The 24949-nt window shown below is 42.0% G+C and overlaps 1 protein-coding gene across 22 annotated transcripts in view; it reads left to right on the top strand.

Annotated features, from left to right (window-relative positions):
- The window catches only part of PUM1 (pumilio RNA binding family member 1), a 135324-nt gene that overhangs the window by 54932 nt on the left and 55443 nt on the right, over nucleotides 1–24949 (top strand). For 14 of the 22 annotated variants that reach the window (XM_030327967.2, XM_030327972.1, XM_030327971.1 and 11 more), the window contains 4 exons: nucleotides 4612–4720; nucleotides 5694–5872; nucleotides 15709–15875; nucleotides 17902–18172. The exons of 2 other annotated variants lie outside the window; for them this stretch is intronic. In XM_030327967.2, the coding sequence (XP_030183827.1) occupies nucleotides 4612–4720; nucleotides 5694–5872; nucleotides 15709–15875; nucleotides 17902–18172 (726 nt within the window). The remainder of the gene's footprint in view (nucleotides 1–4611; nucleotides 4721–5693; nucleotides 5873–15708; nucleotides 15876–17901; nucleotides 18173–24949) is intronic. 6 more of the 22 variants (XM_030327973.1, XM_030327974.1, XM_032594247.1 and 3 more) reach the window with 2 other exon arrangements.

Raw genomic sequence — 24949 nt, 5'->3', positions numbered from 1 at the left:
GTGTTTATGCCAGTGGGTTGGTGAGCCAGTCAGTCTGTTTTAGCCAATACTGTAGATGATACCTCCAGAGGGGTTGTTTTTGCATTTGAAATAACAGATACTCATCGTCACTTTGTTTTATTTTATAATTCAATAGATTATAGCTTCTTTAGCTCTGATCAGATTTGAATGGTGAATGTCATTATTTTAGTTGACTCGAATATCTGACTGCTACTAGTTTTTGGTAAGCTTTATATATCTAAGCCCATCTAATTTTGCAGAAGTTAGTACTTTTTTTTTTTTTTTTTTTTTTTTTTTAATGCAGAAGGGCTATGAGACAAAGTAGGGGAAAATGGGAAATGAAAAGCATGTTATTTTTTCCAAAGTCAAAAGTCCTTGGAATGAGAAGTCTTCTTGAAAACAAACTTTTATTTATTTTTAAACAGATTTTGAATTATTTATTTATTTTTAAAATTTATTTATTTTTGAGAGAGAGAGAGAGGGAGAGAGAGAATCCCAAGTAGGCTCTGCACTGTCAGTACAGAGCCTGATGCAGCGTGGGCTCTAACCCATGAACCGTGAGATCATGAACGGAGCCAAAATTAAGAGTCAGACACTTAGCTGACCAAGCCACCCAGGCGCCTTACTTACTTACTTACTTTATTTAGAAAGCGCGATTGGGGGAGGGCAGGGAGAGAGAGAGCAAGCCAGCAAGCGAGAGAGTATGTTAAGCAGGCTCCCCACTCAGCTCGGAGCCCCGTCTGGGGCTCCATCCCATGACCCTGGGATCGTGACCTGAGCCCAAATCAAGAGTCGGCTCAACCGACTGAGCCACGCAGGCGGGCGCCGCTATTGAAATCAGACGTAAGAAAGGTTTTGAATCTCAGAACAGCTGTATTCAAATACATTCACAACTGTACAAGTTCCTCTTGCCACCTGACACGTTACCTCAAAATCTCAAGGCCTAAAACAACAGAGTTGTTTACACCTCACAGTTTCTGTGAGCGGGAACCCACTCATGGCTTTGAAAGACCTCTCTTTCGGGGCCCCTCCCAAGCTGCACTCAGGATTGCAGTGGGGGCTGCGGCCATCTCAGAGTTCAACGGGGGATGGGTCTGCTTTTAAGCTCACTCGGGAGATTGATGTCGGGATTAAGTTCCTAACAGGTTGTTGTTCGGAGGGCCTGAGTTCTAATGAATTGATGGCCCCTGGCCTCTCTTGGGTTTTGCCACGTGGGGCCTCTCTGCAGGGCAGGTCACGGTGTAGCAGCTAGCTTCCTCAAAGTGAGCAAGCGGGAGAGCAAGCAGGAGGGGTCGTCAGTGTTTGTAAGGTAATTTTGAAGCTGACACGCCATTCCTCTTACCACGTGTTGTTCCTCAGGAGCAAGTCACTAGGTCTGGCCCACAGTCAAGGGGAGGGGATCACACAGGGCCATGAGTACCGGGGGGCAGAGGTCCCAGTCTGATGCTGATGAGCACACAAGTGAGGGGTGGGGATGGGTATGTTGCGGAGGAAAGTGAGAAAGGCTAGGTTCCGTGTCAGACCCGAGACTCTGAAGAGCTTTGCTGAGTTTGCTTCTGTCTTTGCCCACGTTGTGCTTGGTGTGGTATTTTAACTTTCTTCCCATTTGGAGAGCACTCTGGCAACTTGGCTCCATCTCTTTCCCTCCCAGAATCGGTGTGCGAGCACCTTCTTCTCCCACCCCTTTTTTCATGATCTCTTACACACTTGCCCTTTCAGTCCAAGCTGTTTGCATTGATAATGGTTCGTTGACCTCCTCACTACTACTTTGCCAGAGCACGTGGAGTTCTAGTACTTCTTGCGCTGTTCCTAGTCTCTATGTAGGATTTACATTTACACCGATTGCTAATGGAGAAATGGTTGCCTCTTAGTACCTGACAAGGGTCTTGGGGTTTTTGGTGTGTATTCGTTCCTTTTGAGACTTGTTGCATCTGTTACTACTTTGAAGTAAAATCTCCACTTTTTAGCACCTTTCTACATGTCTGTTGTGTTGTTTCCTTTTGAGAGAACTTGGCCTGGAACTAGCCTTGCTTACATGTTCACCTGCTTTTGCTGGCTTTGTATGTTATGTTATGACAGCCTGGCAAGCTATAGTGAAAGATGACAGGATTCCAGAAGTCATTTTTGAAGCCTTGAGTTCAAGGGCTGCTGCTTTGTCAGCAGTTTGACAAATTACCGACGGACTGTATTTGCATACGGAGGCTGATATTCAAAGAAGCTTTTCCTTGAGTTCTCAGTAAAGATTTCCATATTTGTGTGGAGAGTGATGAGCGCCATTTTGACTCTTTAAAAAACAAATTATGTTTATTTTTGAGAGAGAGGGAGAGAGAGAGAGAGAGAGAGAGAGCGCGTGCCCGTGCGCACGAGGGGGGAGGGGCAGAGAGCGAGGGAGACACAGAATCCAAAACAGGCTCCAGGCTCTGAGCTGTCAGCACAGAGCCAGATGTGGGGCTTGAACTCATGAACCACAAGATCGTGACATGAGCAGAAGTCAGACGCTTAACCAACTGAGCCACTCAGGTGCCCCTTGGCCATTTTTTTTTTTTTTTGATGACCTTTGCTCTCTTTCCATCATTATGTGGAAAACATCCACTATTATATGGAAATTAACCAGTAAGTGAGGTGTCCCTTCTGCTTTCATTCTTTCTTGTACGCAAAAGAGAAGTTGACGTAGACTCCTGTTTGTTCACACCACCTACAAAATGCAGGAGAAAAATCACAATTTTAGTTGGAAAAGATACAACCAATAGGGAAATATTTGTAATCTTGTGAGAGGCCATTTTTGAGACTAAAAGAAGAAAAATAAGTTTAAAAACAAGAATTCTTGAATTGTGCTTGAGTAGTTCACGTTAATTTTCAGTGTCCTTTCTGTGATTTACAGCTATTTTGCCCTGGCATGATAACACTGAATACATTTACTGAAAACCTGCTGTGTGGTGGGCATTGTGCTAGGCACTCCTCAACAACATCTCTAATCATCACAACCTGAAAATTATTTCCATCATCAGTACAGAAAGAATGAGGCCTAGGGCAGTTCAGTTTGTCCCAGGACACATCAAAGTTGTCTAGTCCATGACTTCCTGACGCCACTGCTTCTGACCCCACTGCTTAGCTCTCCCTTCTGCCCACCCGCCGTTCCCCCCACCCCTGCCCCCATCTCAGATTAACAGACGAGCTCTGTCCTTGTTTCCCTCAGAGAATGAACCCACGAGGCATTCTAGGCACCGACTGCTTATAACTATTCATCTTCAAGTAAACGTAAGCTTACTGAATGCCAGACCAAAATGTGTCTTTTGACACCATCTTGCTAGATTAGGGCCTGAAGAGAAAAGTGTGTGGGAAACTGCTTTGACCAGGTTGTAACCCAGGTCTGCCAGGCAGATGTATAGAGACAGAACTGAAATTACGCTGAGAAACCCAGAATCCAGATTTGGAAAGCCGAGATTGATTTCAGTGACGGCAAAGTTGAGTTATTCTCCCATTATCGCTGCGGTATGGGTTATAAATTGGAAAGGCAAACCTTTATTATCAAGGAGGAGAGCAAATATTTTGCTTTCTGATTTTTGATTCTGTTCCTCTGAGAACTTCAACTCTCCAGGTGCTTCTTTTATGCTCAAAAGCAGCGATTACCGTCTCAAACTTCTGTCTTTCTTGTCTGACTAGTAGTAGCTGAAATGAAAACATACTTAGAGGAAATAAGGGGGACGTTTTAGTGAGTAAAGCTGATGACCAAAATGAAGAATGATGGAATTCCAGTGGAATTTCACTTTGTAACTGACCCTGGTCGCTAATGCTTTGATCTTGGGCAAAACTGTACTGGTTTTGCTTAAATGGTACTTTGCATTTCTTTGGTCACAGCCAGTTTAAAGTTCTCATGTTGGTTTAGGGCCAGTGATGTATACATTTCTGTGAAGCATGGAGTGTTTTGTGAAGTCACTTTAATGGTATTATTAAGTTTTGTTAAAATCAACTGAGGATAGGAGGTTTTATTTCCCTTCCAGTAATGGGGAAATTGGCTGTTCTGTCTTCCCAAGATCTTGGAATAGGTTAATGTTGTGGTTGGGAAGATTTTGCTTGTTTTTTCTTTCTGGTGATGAAAATGTTTTGGTTAACACAGTCTTCTGTGCGAAGGAGGTGAGTTTTGCCTCTAGCATTCCATGGCTGGGGTCTGAGTTCATGCCCCAGCTTGAGTAACTTTGTACGGCCAGTTAGTACACATGTAGGCAGAAGTAGTGTGTTAGTAGTTGTAGGTACATTCTTTTTAAAAAGGAGTCTTCTCAGCAAGTATTTAACTAAGAGGTCTAATATTACTCCCCTTTCCCCTGCCCCCCGTAAAATCTTGGCATAGGTTAAATGGATAATTCTAGATATTTAAGCTGAGCCTCTATTGTGGTGGGTTGATCTGTGGCCCCTCCTTGCCTTAGGCCTCTCTGTGACTTGTACCGAATATGCAGTAGTGCTCTGACCACAGTCTGTGTAGTCAGAACACTGCGATTAAAGCCCTCCAGAGCACATGAGCATCTGCAGTACCTTGTCTGAAAGAAAGTGTTGACTGCTGTACTTTCATCCTTTATGAATTCTTTAAAAGCATCTATTATTTTTAATTTGCAGCAGCTCTTGCCAGGTAAAAAGTTTTGGGAAACAGATGAATCCAGCAAAGATGGACCAAAAGGAATATTCCTGGGTGATCAATGGCGAGACAGTGCCTGGGGAACATCAGGTAATCTAGATCTAGCATCTGTACTGTGATTTATGCCTGTCTTAGAGCTCCTTTCCTCAGCAATTGGCAAGTCATGAATTTCACATCAGTGACATAAGCATGTCAAGCAATGTCCTGTCCTTTAGTATAATTGCCATGAAGGAGCTTATATGATGTAATTTATTAAAACATAATTAACGCAAAATCAAATCTTCAATATTTTATTGAAGTGCTAGCCACAGGGGAGTGGTCTGTTTGAAATGACCGTAATTTCAGCTATAACTTCTTGTTCTGTACTGCTGTCAACATACTCAGAATTAGAAAATCCATGCCTGCCATTTGAAGTTCATGTTTCTTTTTCCTCCCCTTGCCCCCCTGTGTACTGTGTATGGGATGATCTATTTGTAAATGTGGTTGGGGCCAAATCAAGTTACTGGGCACGGATGCTCTTCTGACAGACTACCCCTGAAGAGGGATGGGGAGGACCTGTAGAGGCACACACTGACAGCAGAAAGAAATAACAGAGGATAGGGAGGAAGGAGACGGAAATCCCAAAAAGCCAACGTGCTGTGTTACAGCGCAATGTAAAAATGGAACCTCGGATGACAGTGAGTCATCAGAAAATATCAAATTATGTTGTTGGTTTTAAAAAGGGCAGTAAAATCACATTTTGTTTCAGTAATATTACTAATAAAATATATTAAAAAGAAATTCTGCTACTTGAAAGGGGTAAACAATTTATCCACTATACCTAGGTAAACCAGTTATGTGAACTGCTGTATTGTTCTGCTGTCCTGGATATATGAGGAGTGTGTTCCGTTTTCCTTAGTTTATGTAGAATTTATACTTAGGGAAAAACACAATAGGAGGTTTTGGCTCACCTGACCATGGCAGGCTTCCTGATTCCCAGTCATTGGTTTATCCATGAGACATCACTCATAATTTGTTTGAGCCTCTGGCTGCACTGTATCATGCTTGTGTATCTTTTTTGTAGATCATTCAGTTTCCCAGCCAATCATGGTGCAGAGAAGACCTGGTCAGAGTTTCCATGTGAACAGTGAGGTCAATTCTGTACTGTCCCCACGGTCGGAGAGTGGGGGACTAGGCGTTAGCATGGTGGAGTATGTGTTGAGCTCATCCCCGGGCGATTCCTGTCTAAGAAAAGGAGGATTTGTAAGTTGGCTTGAGGAACTTGTTCCTATATCTCTCTTCCCCCCCCCCCCTAAAGCAAAACATGCCTGTTTAGTTTCCTTAGATATTCACAGCACTAATTACAGTGTATTTTAAAACACTTTTATTGCAATTCGATGTCTGCAAACACAGTAGGAGATGTACACTGAACTTTTTAAAAACAGAGACATGATGTTTTTTTGGGGGATACATTGATAATAATGTGAGGTAGAACCAAAATCTAGTTCTCAGTTCCTTGGTCTATCAGAAGACATTTTTGGTTTAAAACAGACAGACAGACAAACAAACAAACAAACAAAGTAAAAACAGAAGGAATTAAAATAAGAAAGCTGAAGCTGGGAATAGATCCGAGAGCAGCGATTTGCCAAAACCCAGAAATCTTTAAAGTGGACCAGATATGTAGGACCATTCTTATTTTGCTAGCTAGGCTTTATTATGGTATGGTCTTTGGCCCTCTTTGAACAGCTTTGCCTCTTGTACCTTGCCTGTCAGGAAATTAGAATGTCTGTTAGTTCCAGATCTGCACACTTTTGTGGGGGCAGGGGTGGGGGGAGGGGATTGATCATCGTTTGACCTCTGTGATGCTCAGTTGTTGCCAAAGTAGTTCCTCTGTCTATAGCCTCTTCCCCTTTACGTCTTAGGCAGTCTTTCTCAAGCATCTTTGGTAGCCTTTCTTTCTCAAAACTGGTTCTTTCTTGTCATCAACTTTCTAGATCTAGAAGTCTTACCTTGAATTTCCATTTGAGTCTTCCTCAAATGTGTTCTGTGACTGGTTTTATATTCCGTGTCACAGCCAGGAAGGTCATGAAAGGCAGCCTGAATCTGTTTTCCCTCCTTTCCTTCTGACTCGACTTGCTTTGTATGTTTTCAGAATCCTTTCTCTGTGAAGTCTTTTGGCTAATACTGTTTTTGGCAGTCTTATAAAAGACCTTCTTTTCCCCAAATCCTGTTAATAATTTTGCCTCCATAACGATCTCACTTTACCTTACAGCATTTATGATCAGTATTTTTCTTGCCATATATCTGTTGCTGGGTATCAGAGGCTTGGTCCTCTTTTCCTCATTCCACTTGAAACTTCTTTAGAGTAGTAGGGTATCATTTTTGGTGAAGCTTCCTTATGTGTCAAGTGCAATTCTTCAGTATGTTAGTGGACATGAAATGAATGATTGTTGACGTGGTTGGTGTGAAGAGAACAGGTGACATTTAAAGTACCCAGAATCCACGTGGAGTTAGCTTTATTCTAGGCATGTCAAAGACGATGCTTCAGCTAACATTGACACTTGCCATGTGGCTGGAGCTCTTAATTCTACAGAAAACCCAGAAAAAATGAACTCCTGTAAGAGGATGTTCTGGATTTCTCCCAGCTTCACACCTAGAAATTTGACGTGAGGAATTTAGCCAGAAGAGGATCTTTTATTTTTATAAAAACCCTTAGGATGATGAAGGGACTAAACTGCGGCTTTTGTCTTGAGTCTTGAGTCCTGGTCATTCCAAACCTGACCCGATCACTTCTGGGTCTTTTGACCTTGCAAAGACATAGGTCAGGTTTAGTGGCTTGTGGATCAGGTAGGAAAAGCCTTCTGTATTTGAACCTTCCCAAGAGACTACTTGGGAAAAATAAGATCTACCCTTGGATGTGAGGAATGGGTTTGGGCAAAATGATCGTTTCCTTCTTGTCCCGTGGGAAGGATGGTGTTACTTCTTCTATTCTTTCACCTATCCCCGGTTCACCTCTTCTTCTGCCCTCACACTTTCCCTGTCTCACGAGCACAGATTTCCCAGGAAGCGTTGCCTGCTAATTTCTGTGTGTAACTTTTATTTAGTTATTTATCGTAGGAGAAAGGTTGATATTGCGCATAGATAAGTTGTTAGTGTGGTGAACTGGATCCTGTATGCCTCCTGCCATAAATTCTCTATCATGTGTGTGCCCAGTTTCTAATTCTTGGGTATTAACCAGGAGGCACATGCCTGGGTTACTGTAAAGTTTGGAAGCAGGTAGAAAAATAATTGGAATCAGGAGACAGATAAAACACTGGGACTGAATTACTGCGATTTTTGCCTGCTTCTCTCTTTTAAGCATTTATTCCCTCCGTTAATCTTATGACAAAGCAGTATCTTCTGCATCATTGTCTTGTGTTGGATTTTGTGAAGGTGGCTTCCGTCTGAGTTGTCTTGAGAGATTGGTAATTTTCAGCCATTGTACAGTATTGTCACCAGAGGAGTTTAAGACCTCAGGATATAGAGGTCAGAAAATTGAACTCTCAGATAATTTACTGAGCCTCTGAGATTTGCATAAAGATAAATAAAACTTCTCCAGATGTGTTTCAACTTCTTCTCAGAAAAAACTTATTGTGGGTAATGAAATACTATCCCATATTTGACTTGAGTCAAGGGTGATACAGAGGACTGATCAGTGACATCAGGCTACCACATTGTATATCCAATCTCTTGGTGAATGGAGGCCTGAGAAGCAGTGAACTACTTTTATCAACTTCATGACCTGGCTTTGCTCTGCCTGTTTGTTAGATGACATTTGACCAAAGCTCTTGGTAATGGAAACCTGAGTCACTTTTTGGTTGTCATAGAATGCATGCAAAAAGGTGAACCTTTTTTCTTTTTTCTTTTTTCTTTTCTTCTTCTTCTTCTTCTTCTTTTTTTTTTTTTTTTAATTTAGTCTGTCATTGAAAGTGTTGAGTTCAGAGAAGAGCTGCTTTGTAGACAATTATTCTGAGTGGTAGTTGGTGGCTTATGGGTCAGAGCGCTCAGATATTTTTACTTTTTGGGTGACCGGACCTCCAGTAGGCCGTGGGGAGACTCCATTTTAATTCTAAGAGCTGAAAACCTCATCTTCGATGGCATAATAAATGTAGACCTCAAAGCAGGTACCAAGGGGCTATTTCTGGATACTGACAACAGATAACCCAGACTCTGACTAACTTTTTGCCAAGGGTAGTTTAGAACTAAAGTAATCTACTCATTCTACAGTGGTTTTCCACTTTCAGTAAGTTTATTTCTTGGTTACAGCTTGAATGAAGGTATTTAACTCTTTGTCTAACTTGCCTGAGCTTTCTGAAGTTCATCTTGATTGTACAGATAGACTCAGTTGAGTAGTTTTGGCTTCTGTACTTTCAGGCTGACGGTAAGAATCCCACAGCAGTATTTTATTCTTAGCACCCACTGTAAAATTTTGGTAGTATTCCACATATGAATCAAAAACCAGGGTAGCAGGTTTCAGGATAATAGGGAAACTCAGAATACCAGTTAAGTCAGAGATGAGTCTTTTCGTATCCTTTATTTTATTTACCCCTGGAATAAGACGGCCTTCCTCCCCTGCGTCCCCCCAAAAGCATGGTTCAGAGTGGTTACAAAATCATACGTGGCTACCGTATTGTGAGGCTACTGTGTGAAATATCCCATCGAAGGACCTCGCTGTTGGCCTTTGAAATACCAGCTGATCTTCAAATAGATTGAAGCCTAGCTAGTCAGCAGAGTGGGTTATAATTTCTACATTTCTGGTTTATGGTGCCTAGGGAAATGAGAAGACTACTTAAATTTCAGTTGAGGTGAAGACCACCTCAACCTTGCAGAAGAAAGATCTTTAGGAAAAAATACCTTGGGCCGGCCTTTCTACTTGTGTGTAGAGACTGGCGGCTTTCTGACCAGGAGGACGTGTGCACGCTCATGGCAGTTCCTTTGGGTCACAAAACTTAAAACTGGCTTTTCTAGTCTTCGCTGCATTTGTTTTAGGTAACCAGTGCTACTTAATTGATTTTGTTTAAAAATTGTGTGTAGTGTAAATGCAGTTAGAAGTCAGGGGTTTGAATTTCAACTGAACCTTAATTTTCTCATCTGCAAAATGGAGTAATTAAAAACCCACAAAGTCTCATTTGTATGGATGTGTAATGTATATGAAGATGCTTTGTAAACCTTACAGAATCTTGCTCCACCAAGTCCACGGGCCAGTAGCATTCTCACGACCTGGGAACTTACCCCAGACCTACCCCAGACCTATTGAATCAAAACCTGCTTATTAATTGACAGGATCCTCAGGTGATTTGCATGCACACTAAAGTTTGACAAATGCGTAATTTTCTTGGAGGATTAAATTACCAGGAGGCCATGGATCAAATCCAGAAAGGCAGACACAGAATCTGAAGCAGGCTCTGGGCTCTAAGCTGTCAGCACAGAGCCCGATGCGGGGCTCAAACCCATGAACAGCGAGATCATGACCTGAGCCGAAGTCGGATGCTTAACCGACTGAGCCACCCAGGCGCCCCTGGTGGAGCCCCTTTAGATTTGAACTTCTCTTGAACAGGAAATCTGCATGCTCTACTATCAATGTCAAGCTTTTAAATACGGACTAGATAAAAAGTTAAAAAACCAGCAACCACCTTTTAGAAAATGGTTTTGTTGTGTTTTCATCTCTGTAATAACAACAAATACCATTCTGCATGGTCAAGATATATGTTTTTTCCCCCCTCCTGGATCTGGTGGCTACTACGCAGAGAACACTCTTCTTACCTTTTGGCACACCAGGAATTAGGTGATCACATGCGCAGTGTATATTCTGTGTTCCACTGTTTCTAAAGTGTACACCTCCCCACCTTATTCATTTTGAAATTGGAATGCAACTTGAAAATGATAGTATATCACAGTTTAATTGCCAGTATTTCCTTGTTAGCACATAAAATGATGGTATGTTTTATAAATTGATTTGATGAAACGTAGTAGTTGGTGGTGGCTCGATTCTGCATACATATCTCAAGAAAATCCGTGGTACAAAGGGTCTAATGATTAGAGCCATAAGTTTTTTCCCAGGGGATGGGGAGACATAAGATATCTAGGACTTTTGAAACTTTGGGAGGTGGGGGTGGATGTGTCTGAAAAAGGCATTGGGAAAAAGATGTGAAAATGGAATAAAGTACTTTGAAGAATTTTTTTTTGAAAGAGTCACACTTTTATGTATTGCCTTATTTAATCATTGAAACAACCATTTGAGGTAGATACTGTTGTCCCTGTGAGTTTATAGATGCAAAAAATGAGGCTTAGAAGGAAAGTGGTAGGGCCTGGATTCAAACTTTGTTCTAATTTCGGATATGCAGAATGCTCTTTTTTGGAAAGAAGGGCGGAACATTACTAATCTCATTGAATGTGACTTGCCCCATGGAGCGTTGTGGTACGATCACTGCAGTAAGAGAAGAAATTAAATTCTCATTTCTCTGACTCATTCAGAATTAATAGGTATTCTCCTGAAATATTCCTCCTGTTATGTGAGGCTTTTGACAAAGCTGAGCCATAAATGGATGGATTCTGATCTGCACGATATAAAGTTCTTCTCTTTGCCTGCTCTTCTGTCAATTCTTTATCTACGAGTGGAACACAGTCTTCCGCCTCTGTGTGGGCGGGGGATCTCTCAGAACCCTTCTTGGCCGCACTCTTGAGAGTTTGATTGGCCTTGGCTACGTGCATTTTGAGCACTCATTGAATCCTATATTTGAATACTACAGGTTTAAGTTAACATTCATTTAAAGGAAGCCCACAATAAAAGGATGCTATTAATCCTTCTTTGTTTTTTCGTTTATTTAGATAATAGACTTTTTCGGTACTATTATGTGACCAAAAAAGCCAAACAAAAACCCTGCCTTTATGATGCTTATGTTGGACTTAATTACAGTGGTTCTCATTTGTGAGTGCTTATTAGAGTTGCTGGAGGAGAAGCTTTTTATAATACTTGTGGGAGCTTCTGCAGACCAATTAAATCAGAATCTCTGGGTGAGAGCCCAGACACTTGTAAATTTTAAAAAGATTGTGATGTTCAACACTAGCCATACAGCCACTGCACTGTGAAAATGAGTGTCCCTGGGAGGGCTAGATTGGCTATATACTTATATTAGAGTTAAACCGCTTAATTGGGGCATTTAAGAGTTTTAATCTTGATATCATGAATAATGTTACTTAAGAAATACCATCCCAGTGAATAGCTTTTACTAATTGTCATAGTACTGTAGTGTAAAATGATTTATACTTCACAGACCTTTTGCATATGCATCATCTTATAACTGCTCTGTTATAATAAAATTATCCCTGTTCTGTAGATGAGAAAATGAAGACTCGGTTTTCATGACCTGTCCAAAGTCCTGTGACCAGTTAAGTGTTAGCAGTCCAGATAGAATGTAGGTTTTGTGCAATCTGGATTAGTCCTTCCTTGCTTCCTTCCGTCCTTCCGTCCTTCCTTCCTTCCTTCCTTCCTTCCTTCCTTCCTCTGCATTACTTCTTCCTTCTCTTTCCCTTCCCCATCCCCTTCCCCATCCTTTCCTGAGAGAGGGCCTTGCGAGCTGAGGAGAGGGGCAGAGAGAGAAAGAATCTTAAGTAGGCTCCACACTCAGCACAGAGCCCATTGTGGGGCTTGATCCCACGACCCTGGACCATGACCTGAGCCAAAATCAACCTACTGAGGACATTCAACCTACTGAGCCTTCCAGGTGCTCCTGGATTAGGTCTTTCTTTTTAAAAAAATTTTTTTTTTCAACGTTTTTTATTTTTGGGACAGAGAGAGACAGAGCATGAACGGGGGAGGGGCAGAGAGAGAGGGAGACACAGAATCGGAAACAGGCTCCAGGCTCCGAGCCATCAGCCCAGAGCCCGACGCGGGGCTCGAACTCACGGACCGCGAGATCGTGACCTGGCTGAAGTCGGACGCTTAACCGACTGCGCCACCCAGGCGCCCCTGGATTAGGTCTTTCTTAAAGACCATATAGCTATGAATGTACCCTTATCTTAAATATTAATTAAAAATCTCATAAAATGTACCATCCCATTTCTACCCCTGTTTTTCTCTCTCTAGAGTGTTTATATTCCTAAGAGAACATTTTTATGATCCTGAACCCTGTATTCTCTTTTAATAGCAGACTTTTGACAAAAAGTCTTCCCACTTGTGCTCTTGGTATCATTCAGAAATCAGACTTGTGAGCCATTTTTATTTAGGGCTATCGTTGATTTACTGAACTTTTTCTCTTGAGTAAACTTTTTTTTTTAAGTTCATTTATATGTTTTGAGAGAGAACACGAGCAGGGGAGGGGCAGAGGGAGAGGGAGAGAGAAAGAATCCCAAGCAGCCCCCTCGCTGTCAATATGGAGCCTGATGTGGGGCTTGAACCCAAGATCATGACCTGAGCCGAAACCAAGAGTTGGACGCTTAACTGACTGAGCCACCCAGGTGTTCCTTGAGTAAACTTTTTACTGAAATGTGACCCAAGTGCTAAAAAGCATATAAGTCCTATATGTTCATCTTTATGTGTTTCTATAAAACGAATACACCCAGTGACCATCCAGATCAAGGAATAGAAGCCTCTCTTGGGTCCCCCACCTTCAAATCGAAGGAACCTACTCTTCTGAGGAATTAATAGCCTAATCAGAGCAGAAAACCAGGTATCTATAATTTATATGAATAGACTGTACAATATTGTTGAGAAATGGCCCATTCTAGGGATTCCTTTGAAAATCTAGCCCTTGGCAATATAATTGAGTAAGTTTAGTATCAGTGACTGTTTTCAGGCCCTGGCAGTTGGCTTAGAGATAGGCCCAACAGCTTCTCAGCAAGCCCTTCTAAAGTGTCACTGAGGAAAGAAAATGCAGAGTTGATTTGGTGAGAGCGAATCTCTCGTCACCAGGTTTCTTGCTTGTTGGTGAAACTTGCCACTATTTCTTTATCCCATTTTCTTCCTATTTGGCCACCAGACCTTTGAGCTGCTTGTGAGACATTGGAGCCGAACTGTTCCTTCTGAGCCAGGAACTTGATTTGTAGATTTCTGGAAGATTACTTAGTTGTGTTAGTGGGATCATCCTTCTAATACTCTTGTTATTGGACATTAATGGTGTCACATACAGGTAGAGTTTGTTATCCAGACCGTGTCGCTATCTCCTGGACTCTTACGATAAAGACAGTGGGAAGGTCCTTCTTACGGTAGTAGTAGTTCAGTTTTGCAGGACTTTTTGGTCATTTCAGTTTCCTTCGTCATACTTTTTTTAACTTCTGCCAGGCACCGTATTCAGTACTGGGGATAGGAAAATGAATACATGGTTTCTGTCGGTTTGACCTTTGCAGTAGGAGGGAGGTATTGTTTCTGGACATTTTGGAAGATGTGTCTTTAGAATCCTATCGTATTCCCATCCCTTCTTTGGGATCTCCCTGTGGCACTTAATTGGCTGTTGTTCGTTCGCTCCTTTTGAACCTGTAACAGTCTTGCACTTCGAAGATTCTCCTGTGAAAGTCCCATCTCGGTGGCTGCCAAAACTGTAGTTTACCGTCTTGATGCCACATGAGTATGAAGTTGTATATCCTTTCTATGTTCCTTCTTGTGTTCCTTGGTTCATATTAGCCGTGAAATGTTTTTCTGTGTCTTGAACCGAGAATGAATTTGAAAGTAAAATGGGCTCTGACTGGCAGGTGAAAGCTCTAAGAATGTCGGGATTCGTGAGTTATCCTCTCTGGGCCAGAGTTCTCCAGGAACTCGCCTAAGAGCGTGTGTGTATTTTGCATTCGTGGGTCTTGCCTGTTCACAACGGAGCGTCTGCTGCTCCGGCCTCCATTATTGACACACCCCCACCCCCAAAATGTGGTTGTGATGACTGGAAATGCTGTAAAGCAGCTCCTCTTTTTCTCATTGGCTCTTGCCTTTTGCCAGGAGCTTTAATTTGGGCCAGGTGTATTTGTTTCTTCCTTTGACTAGAAGTCGGTGGTGAGGACAACAAGCAAGGTTGCCTCTCCAGTTTTATAAAAGTAAAGGTTACTTACCGTTCAGTAAGATTCTGCAAAGCTCTGTGAACCATGTCAAGTCACTCTACCAAATCTTCATTTCCTTTTGGAAATCAAGGCGCATTTGCTTTCTATGTCCTGGTCTTAATTTAGGATTGTTGATAAGAGGAGACAGACTTAATTCCCTTAGAAGATAAGGCATCGGTGTGCGTGGCACCAAGACAGTTCTTTTAGGTCCAGTCTTCCAGTCTTTGTAGCTTGAAACACTTCAGAGGTCAAGTGTGCTGCACCAGCGATCCAGCTGAAGGTGCTCCCTCATAGTCTCATAATCTGCTATGGGACAGGCAGAGGGTGAGACAACAGATGAGCACTTCTCAGAGTACTTTCTTTTGGTGAAAGACTTTCACACTTAGATTGAACATGTTTTGAAGGATTAAAACAAAAAAATGAAGTGAAGGATGATTGGTGAATTATTGATGCAGTAAGCCCTGAGAACTACTGTGGAGCGGAGAGGGTAGTGGTGCACATTGATTGGCAGGGCACATGTCTCGAGTTAAAGGGTAAGGTGATTGAATTGGACTGATGTCAGACTACACTTAGCACAGTTTTCAGAATCGAGGGAGTTTACACAGGCAATGGCATAGCAGGAAATTCTTTTCGTAGGCTCAACACCTTCTAACTAGACTGTGAGCTGCCACACCTGGGGCTTATTAGGAGTCATCCTGTTATATGGAATTAGAATTGGAAGTCGAGAAGTGGGACCAAGAGATGTAAAATTGTGGCTGGGCTTTGGGTAGAAAAGAGAAAACGGGATGGTGGGGCACTGGGTATGGTAAGACCGTTCTAAACTCTGTAACATAATTGTATGTCTGTCTCCCCCATTTGGCAAGACTTTCTGCAGTGTTCCTGCCTCTATGTTGTCTGTTAATTAGATTGTACTGTCTTGAAAGGGCCCGGACACTATCCTGTTGTAATTAGCATCTAGTGTAGTCTGGTGTCCACAGTGGTTGCCCGCTATTATTAGTTGATGATGATTAGTGAAGCTGAAGCTATTTTTTAAACAGGGCCCAAGGGATGCAGACAGTGATGAAAACGACAAAGGTGAAAAGAAGAACAAGGGTACCTTTGATGGAGATAAGCTAGGAGATTTGAAGGAGGAGGGTGATGTGATGGACAAGACCAATGGTTTACCAGTGCAGAATGGGATTGACGCAGACGTCAAAGATTTTAGGTTTGTATGTTTTACACTTCTGATTTTTGAATGGGGGCTGTGGGCTTTTGTTTTGATTAGCTTTATTTTGATTTTAGTTTTCTTTTTCCTTCCTTAACTGTCCTTTTTGAGAATTGGGTCTAGTGTAGGCCATACCACAAAGATTCTAAATTTACTGGTAAAGTGGAACTTTTAAGAGCTGTCAATGCCTGGTGCTTTGCCAGAACAGCTTTTTTGCATTCGCATAGGACTCTATTATTTGCAGAATGATTCTATACTTATCATTGCAGTGGTTCACAAATAACAAAATCACCTGGGTGGGGGCGGGGGGGTGGTGGTGGGTTCCTTGGGACTTTCCCCAAGTTTCTCCCAAATCACTATCTTGGGAGTAACCGTGGTCACTAATGGAAGTGTGTCCTAGCTCTCTGGCTTGTTAGTGTGGAGGGAAGCAGTTGAGAACTTAGGCATTAGATCATTTGAGACTCATAAGCTCCCTTTGAGGTAGGTGGGTCAGTATCATCTCCCTCATTTTGAAGACCCAGAGATGTAGCTTATATGACTTGTTCTTAATTGTATCCCTTCCATGGATGCCTCTCATTCCATCTCTGGTCATGACTGATTTGTAGGTTTTACCCTGTAATTTAATGTACACGCTATTCAGATAATATTGTGTATCTGTCTTGTACATTTGGCAGTATTCTTCACTTACATAGGTAACCTTTAGTGGTGGTGTATCCTTTTCAAAATCCTTAGTGATTGATGTACAGGTAGAGAATTTAATTTTGAATAATTTTAATGTTAGTCTAAAGCTAATGTATGTGTGTCTAAATACACACACATCTATCTCTGATCCTAATTTCTACCACAGCCAGAATTAAAATTCATTTTGGACCATCGTTTGTAGAACACAATTCAGTTGTTTAGTATTCCTAATCTAATTTTTTAATCTTGCGAGTGTAAAGAATTATAGTCTTTGGAGGAAATTTGAGGCACAGAGTAATAACCACTTACCTAAGGTCTTTCGGGTGAAGTGGATAGCCTTTCTCTCCTGATTCTCAGGCAGCCTGTAGCAAGGTTTGGTATAGTTGACTTCTGGCCGGGTGGTGGTAGGGCATGTGCGTGAGAGGGAATACACAGTAGCTTTAATTTGTACCAGCTATAGGGTTTCTTTTAGGGATGAAGGGCACAGAATGTACTCACTGGCTATGCTCCCCTTACTAGAATGTAATATTGTTTTATATTAGTCTGATTCAGAATAACACAGTCCTCGATCCTCTTCTATAGGGAGATCATGTATCCTGGGCCACCCAAGACACTACTCGTTTATACCATGTCTGGAATATTTACTAATAGTGCCCTTTTCTTACTCTTAGGAGTATCCTGGTTTGGATGATAAATTATACCCTCATATTACTTATAATTCTTAGAATTGTCTCCTCAGCAGGGGCATATCCTAGATAATGAATTTATCGTGTACTGTTTTGTAATGGTTTGCTTCTTCTGGTTGCTTAGAAGGGGAAAATGGGAGACAGTCTTAGCACTGATGAGTAGTACCCAGATAATGCTTAAAATTTTTTTTCACCTATAAAAAAGTTTTTTTTAATAGAATCGTTCTCATTTATGGAATTTCCCCCTAGAAGCTACTTTTTCCGTTGGGTCTCTGTTTAAAGAGTAGGTGTTGTTTTGGGGGGGCATGGTTTACTACCCACATTTTGGATCTTGTTTTCATGGATGCCACAGGTAGCGTTTTTTTCCAGTTCATTCATTATTCCTCAAATCTGGGCCCTTTGGTTAAAGGGATTGTAAATTCTTAGTGGTTAATGTGGATTTACGGGGTGGGTTGTGGTGGGAAGAGACAAGGAATAGAAGGGTCGTTTTATGGGATATGGCACGTAAATACCGTAAAGTGTCTCTGGTTGTTTTGTAGAAATAGTGTTAAGTGCTATTGACAGTAAACTGCTCAAGGACCTTGTCCTTAAACTTGGGTTGCTGTAGTGTCCCTCCCCGCTCAAAATAAGGTTTAATGCCCTTTACTTTCTCTGTTTAGCCGTACCCCTGGTAATTGCCAGAACTCTGCTAATGAAGTGGATCTTCTGGGTCCAAACCAGAATGGTTCTGAGGGCTTAGCCCAGCTGACCAGCACCAATGGTGCCAAGCCTGTGGAGGATTTCTCCAACATGGAGTCCCAGAGTGTCCCTTTGGACCCCATGGAACATGTGGGCATGGAGCCTCTGCAGTTTGATTATTCAGGCACGCAGGTACCTGTGGACTCAGCAGCAGCAACTGTGGGACTTTTTGACTACAATTCTCAACAACAGGTACTGTGTGTGTCTCTGTCACTCTCTCTACTCCCCTCCAGCCAGCGCGTGATTCACGTGACTTAAGAATGGGGCGGGGGGGGGTGGTGGTGGGAGGAGGGTGGCATTATTTCAGGCTACCGATAGGCAGCCCTCCTTACCCCGACGGTGACGTGGGCGCACAAAAGCCTCTGTATCTTCCCCGCAAGAAGCCGATTCCCATGCTGAGATTATTGGCGAGAGAGATCACTCTGCTCCACATGTCCTTCCTTTGGCTCCTCTGTCCCACCAAGGCCCGGCGAGTGGGTGAGGTAGTGGCGCCTCTCGTGACACAACCCTTTCGGATGCTGAAACTAGTCTCTCTGAAGATTAATGTAACTGTGATGCCGTTGGTTTGTTTTGTTTTTAAAACAGTAAACTCTGTTACCTGCTGCTGGCAGGAGTCCAGTGCCAGGTCATCTTATTAGTCATGTCTTTTAATTAAGTGAGCAACTATAGATGACAGACATACCTGCTGCCGTTCACCAGAGTTTAAAATAGGATTGGGGGAAAACACAAATCACTCAATGTAAAATCTACAGTGAAATGACTTGGCTCTTTCTTTTCTTCATAATTCCTTAGAAAATACTGTATGTGTGCCTTCTGGGTTTGAACGCACGGTGTGACTAACTCTGGGGTTTACTGATCCTTCTGTTCAATTCAAAAACAAAAAGCCACTAACTGTCTAAATTATAAAAGGGGGTACGTGGCTTCCCCATCTTGTCAGGTACCACAAGTTCTCTCTTGTGGCTGGAAGCACTTTGACGGGCCATGAATTTCTGATATTCATTAGTTTTGGACTGGAGCATAAATACAAACCTCTAGGCTTGAAAGGTTAAATTTTCATTTTGAAGTTTAGAAATTCTACATCTGTAGGGGAAATTGGCTTATGTATGTGGTTTTGGAGATCAGTGTATCATACTGTCCCTTTGTTATTGTCACAGATAGTTGATTTTAAATGAATTTTGATTGATAGACAACTGGATAATAAAGTTAACCATATGAAGTTTACAAAAGGAAATCCCTTTAAGGGATGATGTGATACATGCGCTCTGCTCGTATCAGATGGAACTATTGGGTTTAATTAACACACTCTTTTTTCTGGAGAGAGTGAGCTGTTAAGTGTCCACCACTCTCCCTGTGGTTCCCAATAAATACGCCACCTCTTCGTAAGAATGACTTTTTGTGCTTTTTCTCTTCTTTCACTCTTTGACCCTTTCACAGTGGCTCCTCAAAACAGCCGTTTTGAGTGAAGCCAGAACTTGCTGAATTCAGGTGCTGAAGGTAGATTAGACTTAAAATCTGTGCCACATCAGCAAATGTAGGGGGACACTGCTACCACATAGACCTTAGCTGGCTCAGCTTAGGAGAGGAGTGTGGTAGTTCCGTGTCTAAATTGAGGTTTGTGAGTGTAAGCTACTTCTAATCAGAGTTCTTTAACTTGTTATGTCAAGAAGTTTTATCTGAATCTTCCTTTTACTCTTGTCTTCTTTGGTCTGAACTTCCCCAGCAACCGTTACAACTCTGGCCAGTTTTGGTGCTTAGCTTCCCATTCCCCATCTAATTCAGTCTGACCCTCTGCTTGTGAACGAAAATCTGATGCTCTTTGATTTAATTGTTTTTTGCTTCATAATCAGAGTTGGGATTCTCTTTCGATGTATTGATCTCTGGTTTCGAACTAATTTGACCGACGTTTTAAGAGGCTGGATAATTATTAGAACTTGAATAGATGATGTCCGTTTGCAAACTTCTAAGCAGTTAACATGATTCCATTAAAGATAGCACCCACTCAGATTTATGAAACCTGGGATGCCTTTACACTTCCCATTTCAGTAATTTTGAACATGAACGTTACTGTTTTGAAAATGAAACTGTTGTTGGCTTTTGGCTTCCCTTGCACGTCTTGGTTGAGGCAACATAGAGGCATTGTTCCATAGGTGAACCACCATCATGTGATGTGGTCATGGTTGTTTTATCCCACGGGCCCACAGTTCCTACTTTTCTGCATAGATTCTTTTACACAGTCTTGTAGCGGGCGCCCTAATAGCATGCCCTGGAACTGTTGGGCCAGGACTCCTCTAACTATTTTCAAGACCCTTACCCTCCTCCAAATGTCTCCTGCATAGAGGCAGGAGGAGCTGTTAAGAAGATAGGATCTCTTTTCTGCTGGAAATTGGTGTTTGATCTTCTATTTTATCCCTCCAATATTTCTTTTTTTTTTTTTTTAATTTTTTAACATTTATTTATTTTTGAGAGACAGAGTGAGCAGGGGAGGGGCAGAGAGAGAGAGAGAGAGAGAGAGAGAGAGAGAGAGAGACACTGAATCTGAAGCAGGCTCCAGGCTCCGAGCTGTCAGCACAGAGCCTGATGCGGGGCTTGAACCCATGAACCGTGAGATCATGACCTGAGCTGAAGTCAGATGCTTAACCGACTGAGCCACCCAGGCGCCCCGAATATTTCTTACTCTTACTTTCCATTACATTTCATTCCTGTTTCCCTTTCTGCTAATTTTATTTATTCTTAAAAATTGTTAATGTTTATTTATTTTTGTTAGAGAACAAGCAGAGGAGGGGGCAGAGAGAGAGAGAGAGAGGGAGACATAGAATCTGAAGGTGGCTCTGAGCTGTGAGTGCAAAGCCCACTGTGGGGCTTGAACCCACAAACTGTAAGATCATGACCTGAACCAAAGTTGGAGGCTCAACTGACTGAGCCTCCTAGGCGCCCCTCCACTAATTTAAATTGTTGTCATTCTTGAAGGTCCAGTGCTGCTAACTTTCTTGGTTTCCAGATCAGTAAGTTGTATTGTCTGTCTCCTTTGAACTCGGTGGTGCTCTGTGCTTCCCTGAAGAAAAAGAATCACGATGTTCTGCCTTGTGTTATGATTTCTTGTTTCATAGTCTTTGCTAGGTTGTAAACTCCTTGAAGATAAGCCCTGGGTCTTGTTCTTCTGTGTCTTCTGATTGGCTTTAGCAGACCAGGTTTTCAGGAAACTTATCTCATATCCCTATTATAGTGTCTCAGAATATCCCCCATATTAAATATACTTCCCCAAACTAAAATCTGGAACTAGCCTTCTCAGAGATCTGGAGGCCACTCTTTGAGGCCCTGCTTGTATTCTAATAAGCGAGTCCTTTAGATCTAGCCCACTAAGCTTGTGCCTCACGTACGTAACTAGACCTGTATCATACCTAGGAAATGACCTCCTTTTTAGGGTCACAGCCCTCTGTTGCCATCTGATCAGAAAACGTACGTAATTCTTCTGCAGTCTAGTTTTGTGGATAACTTCAGGGAGATCGCAGATTTGTGGATTGTGGATTATGACTTTCTTTTCTCGTTTTTTTGTTCTCGCTTGTAGTGGAGCGTATCTTTCATGAATGAGATGGGCTCCCCTCACCCACAGCTCTCCATTTAGTTGTTGTGACTCATTTGGTCATTTAAATAGTGCAGGGAAGTACTCGATGACAAGTCTAGGTCATGCCCATGTCCTAGAAGCTTAGACAAGGGAGAGCATACTTTATTCTGGGGAAGGAAGGACTTATGGAAGAGGTAGATCTTGAGCTGTACCTTGCAAGACTTGTTTATATCAGGAAAAGAATGAAAATTCCATGGGAGGAAATAGTAAAACATCAAGGCTTAATACTAGAAATTAACAGGTACATGTTTAGTAGATAATGTAGTCATCCAAGGAGGTGGGTGAAGTTGAAAAAAAGTGACTTGTGAGATTGCATAGTGTTGTGTCCTCTTACCTGCTTTGCTGTGCTGCCTTATTGACAACAAGACATTTCTAAGAAGCAATGACTTAATTATCACGGTTTAGTTTTTTGTGTTGAGTGTTGGTTCAGTAGCAGTTTTAGACCTTCTTTTACCCGTATTAATCTTAACTATTGACGATTGTGTCCTTCTAGGAAGCTGGGTTCTGCTTGTAGTGAACAGAGCTGGTGCTCATAGTAAGACCATGATACGTGGAACCATGTGGGGCAGTTGAGGAACTATACATGCTAAATTGGTTGGTCAGGAATGCTGTCAGACCAGGGGAGGGCTCCATGGAGATCAAGGTTGTGTACCCCTGACTTGAAAGGTGCGGTGTGTATTGCCGTAATTAAAAGAGCAGAGGTATGGAGACGAGATGGGTGTGGTGTGGTCATAGGCTGCCAACAGGAGAAGGTATACTTACGGGGAACAGCAGATGGGTGGTTCGTTTGGCAAGTCCAGGTCTCAGAGGCCTTGAGAACCAGGCCTGAGTCCCAGACAGTATTGATGATTGTGAGGTTTGAACCAGAGATCTGCTGTAATACATGTTTTTCCACACATTCTGCTCTTTTATGTTGGCTTTCTTAAATGGGGATCACAGGCTGTCTTTAGTTTTGAGTTCCTTTATTTGTGATTTTGTGATGGGATCTGGCTTGGAAATTGACAAAATAAACTATTCCTTCTTGTGTCCTATTTTCTTTTATTCCCGACTTGGATTTGGTGTGTAAATTGGTTTCATAAAACTGTTAGTATCAGCTTCTATGGAGATACATAGTAGAGAACAGCCTGAAGATGTAGGAAAGGTAATTTTCGTTCAGTTCATTACACACTTAATGGTACTTAGGGGTACTTTGGGTTTTGGATAGTTAAGTTACTTGTCTAGTCATTGTAAATCATAAACTTAACCTAAGGTTTATTCAGAGCAAGTATTCCTTTTTTTGTGCCATGAACCCCTTAGCAGTTAGATGAGATCTGTGGGCTGAATTGTGTGAGTGATATGTAGTGTAGATAGGTTTACAAAGGAACCAGTGATACAGAAACAGTTAACAGAAATATTTAACAAATTCAAGATGTATCTGCTTTATCATACGATGCATGCGGCAGAAATATGTACTAGTTTTCCGTTTATTTATTTTTGGGACAGAGAGAGACAGAGCATGAACGGGGGAGGGGCAGAGAGAGAGGGAGACACAGAATCGGAAACAGGCTCCAGGCTCTGAGCAGTCAGCCCAGAGCCCGACGCGGGGCTCGAACTCACGGACCGCGAGATCGTGACCTGGCTGAAGTCGGACGCTTAACCGACTGCGCCACCCAGGCGCCCCTGTACTAGTTTTCATGATGAGCGTGAACGCAGCTGTGAGATATCTAGTGGTCGTAAAGGAGCATGAAACGTATTTGACTTCTGTTGATGATGAAGTCACACAAGTGTATTGCTCATGTTAATATGGTTTGTTGCCTGTGGTCATAATTGAAGGACATGGTAAATTTCATGAACATGAGGATAATTTTACCTATCCCAAGTACAGAGATCTGGGATTTAAGTACCCCTAATGTAGGGTGGTTTGAAATGTTCATTGATATCTCTGGAATATTCTCCCCTTTTCCCCTCACTTTTCCCTCATTGTCTTCTCTCTAATCCTATGTGAACAATCAACATTATAACCAGTGACCAGTTAATTATAACGTGTTCGTACCATTTTGTGTTATGATACTTGAGCGAACTTGTTTATTTTAATGAAGAGCCATACAAGTATTTATATTTCCCTAAGTATATTTTAGAAACTTACTGCTAGGTTTCATTATATTTTAATGCTGTGTAGCAGAAACCAAAGCCAGGATCACATCATTATAGATCAGCCAGATTAATTGCTGATGTTCTTTATTTAGAATTCAGTTAATCTAAAAATAGCCTAATGCAGTATGTTTTACAAAATTGTATACCGATGTGCTAAAACCCTTAACCTGTTAAGCATGAATTTTACTTTAAAAGTGTTTAATTTCTGTCCAAATGTGTATTTAAATTTCTAGTGAGTTGACGTACAGTGCAATATTGGGTTCAGGAGTAAAATTTAGTGAGTCATCACTTCCTTAGAACACCCAGTGCTCCATACGTCGCCCTCCTTAATACTCATCACCCATTTAGCCCACCCCCCACCCCCTTCCCTCCAGCAACCTCCAGTTTGTTTTTTATCATGAAGAGTCTCTTGTGGTTTGCTTCCTGGTAAGCATGAATTTCAGCAAAGAAACCATACTCTGAAAATCATAATTGAAGTACAGATTTGTTCCTTCACAGCCCTAGGTGCAAGGGGGAGGAAGCTGGCACGCATTGCTTTTAAAAGTGCCATAGTGATTAGATGTTATCTTCTGAAGCCAAGTTTGTGCATAGTTTTCATACAGGTCTTTAATATTCTCAGCTTTCCTTTCAGTTCACAAGTGAGGAAGACTATTTTTCATTGTTGTGTGTAGTCCCTGGTAAACACTGCCTTTCGCTGGCACGCTGACCAGTTGAAGCTTGCCTTTATACTTTGCTGAAATTTTATATGAGTTTTCTCGAAAGATACTTACTGACTTGGTGGAAGGACGTTTTGTTTTTTCCACCTTGTTTAGAGATTATTTTGGACTCCGATTTTTCATCTGCTAAGGAAATGTGAAGAAGGTTTTCTTAAAAAATTCAGCAGCATATGTAGTTGTTTAACCAGAAGTCATTGTCAATCGTCGTTGTTGTTCAGATAACCTGGTTGAAAATGGGCTCTGATCTGCAAGCTTCGGACGGTAGCAGACTTCCACATATTTTATGTACTACAGCCTGGCTCCCGTGATAAACCTCTTTTCTTAAAAGAGAAATAGTCCCATCGTTGATGTAACAGCTTCAGTGTTTGGAATCTCCTTTCTCTGTGAACGCTTACAACCGCCCCATGGGGTAGAGCAAGCATTAGGTTTTTACAGGGAAGAAAATTAAGACCTCACGAGGCTGAGTTGCTGAAGGTCACGAGACCACAAGCCATGCGA

The sequence above is a fragment of the Lynx canadensis genome, chromosome C1 (genome assembly GCF_007474595.2).
Source record: "Lynx canadensis isolate LIC74 chromosome C1, mLynCan4.pri.v2, whole genome shotgun sequence".
Taxonomy (NCBI): domain Eukaryota; kingdom Metazoa; phylum Chordata; class Mammalia; order Carnivora; family Felidae; genus Lynx; species Lynx canadensis.
Note: the sequence above shows the minus strand (reverse complement) of the source record. Positions and strands in the feature narration are given on the sequence as shown.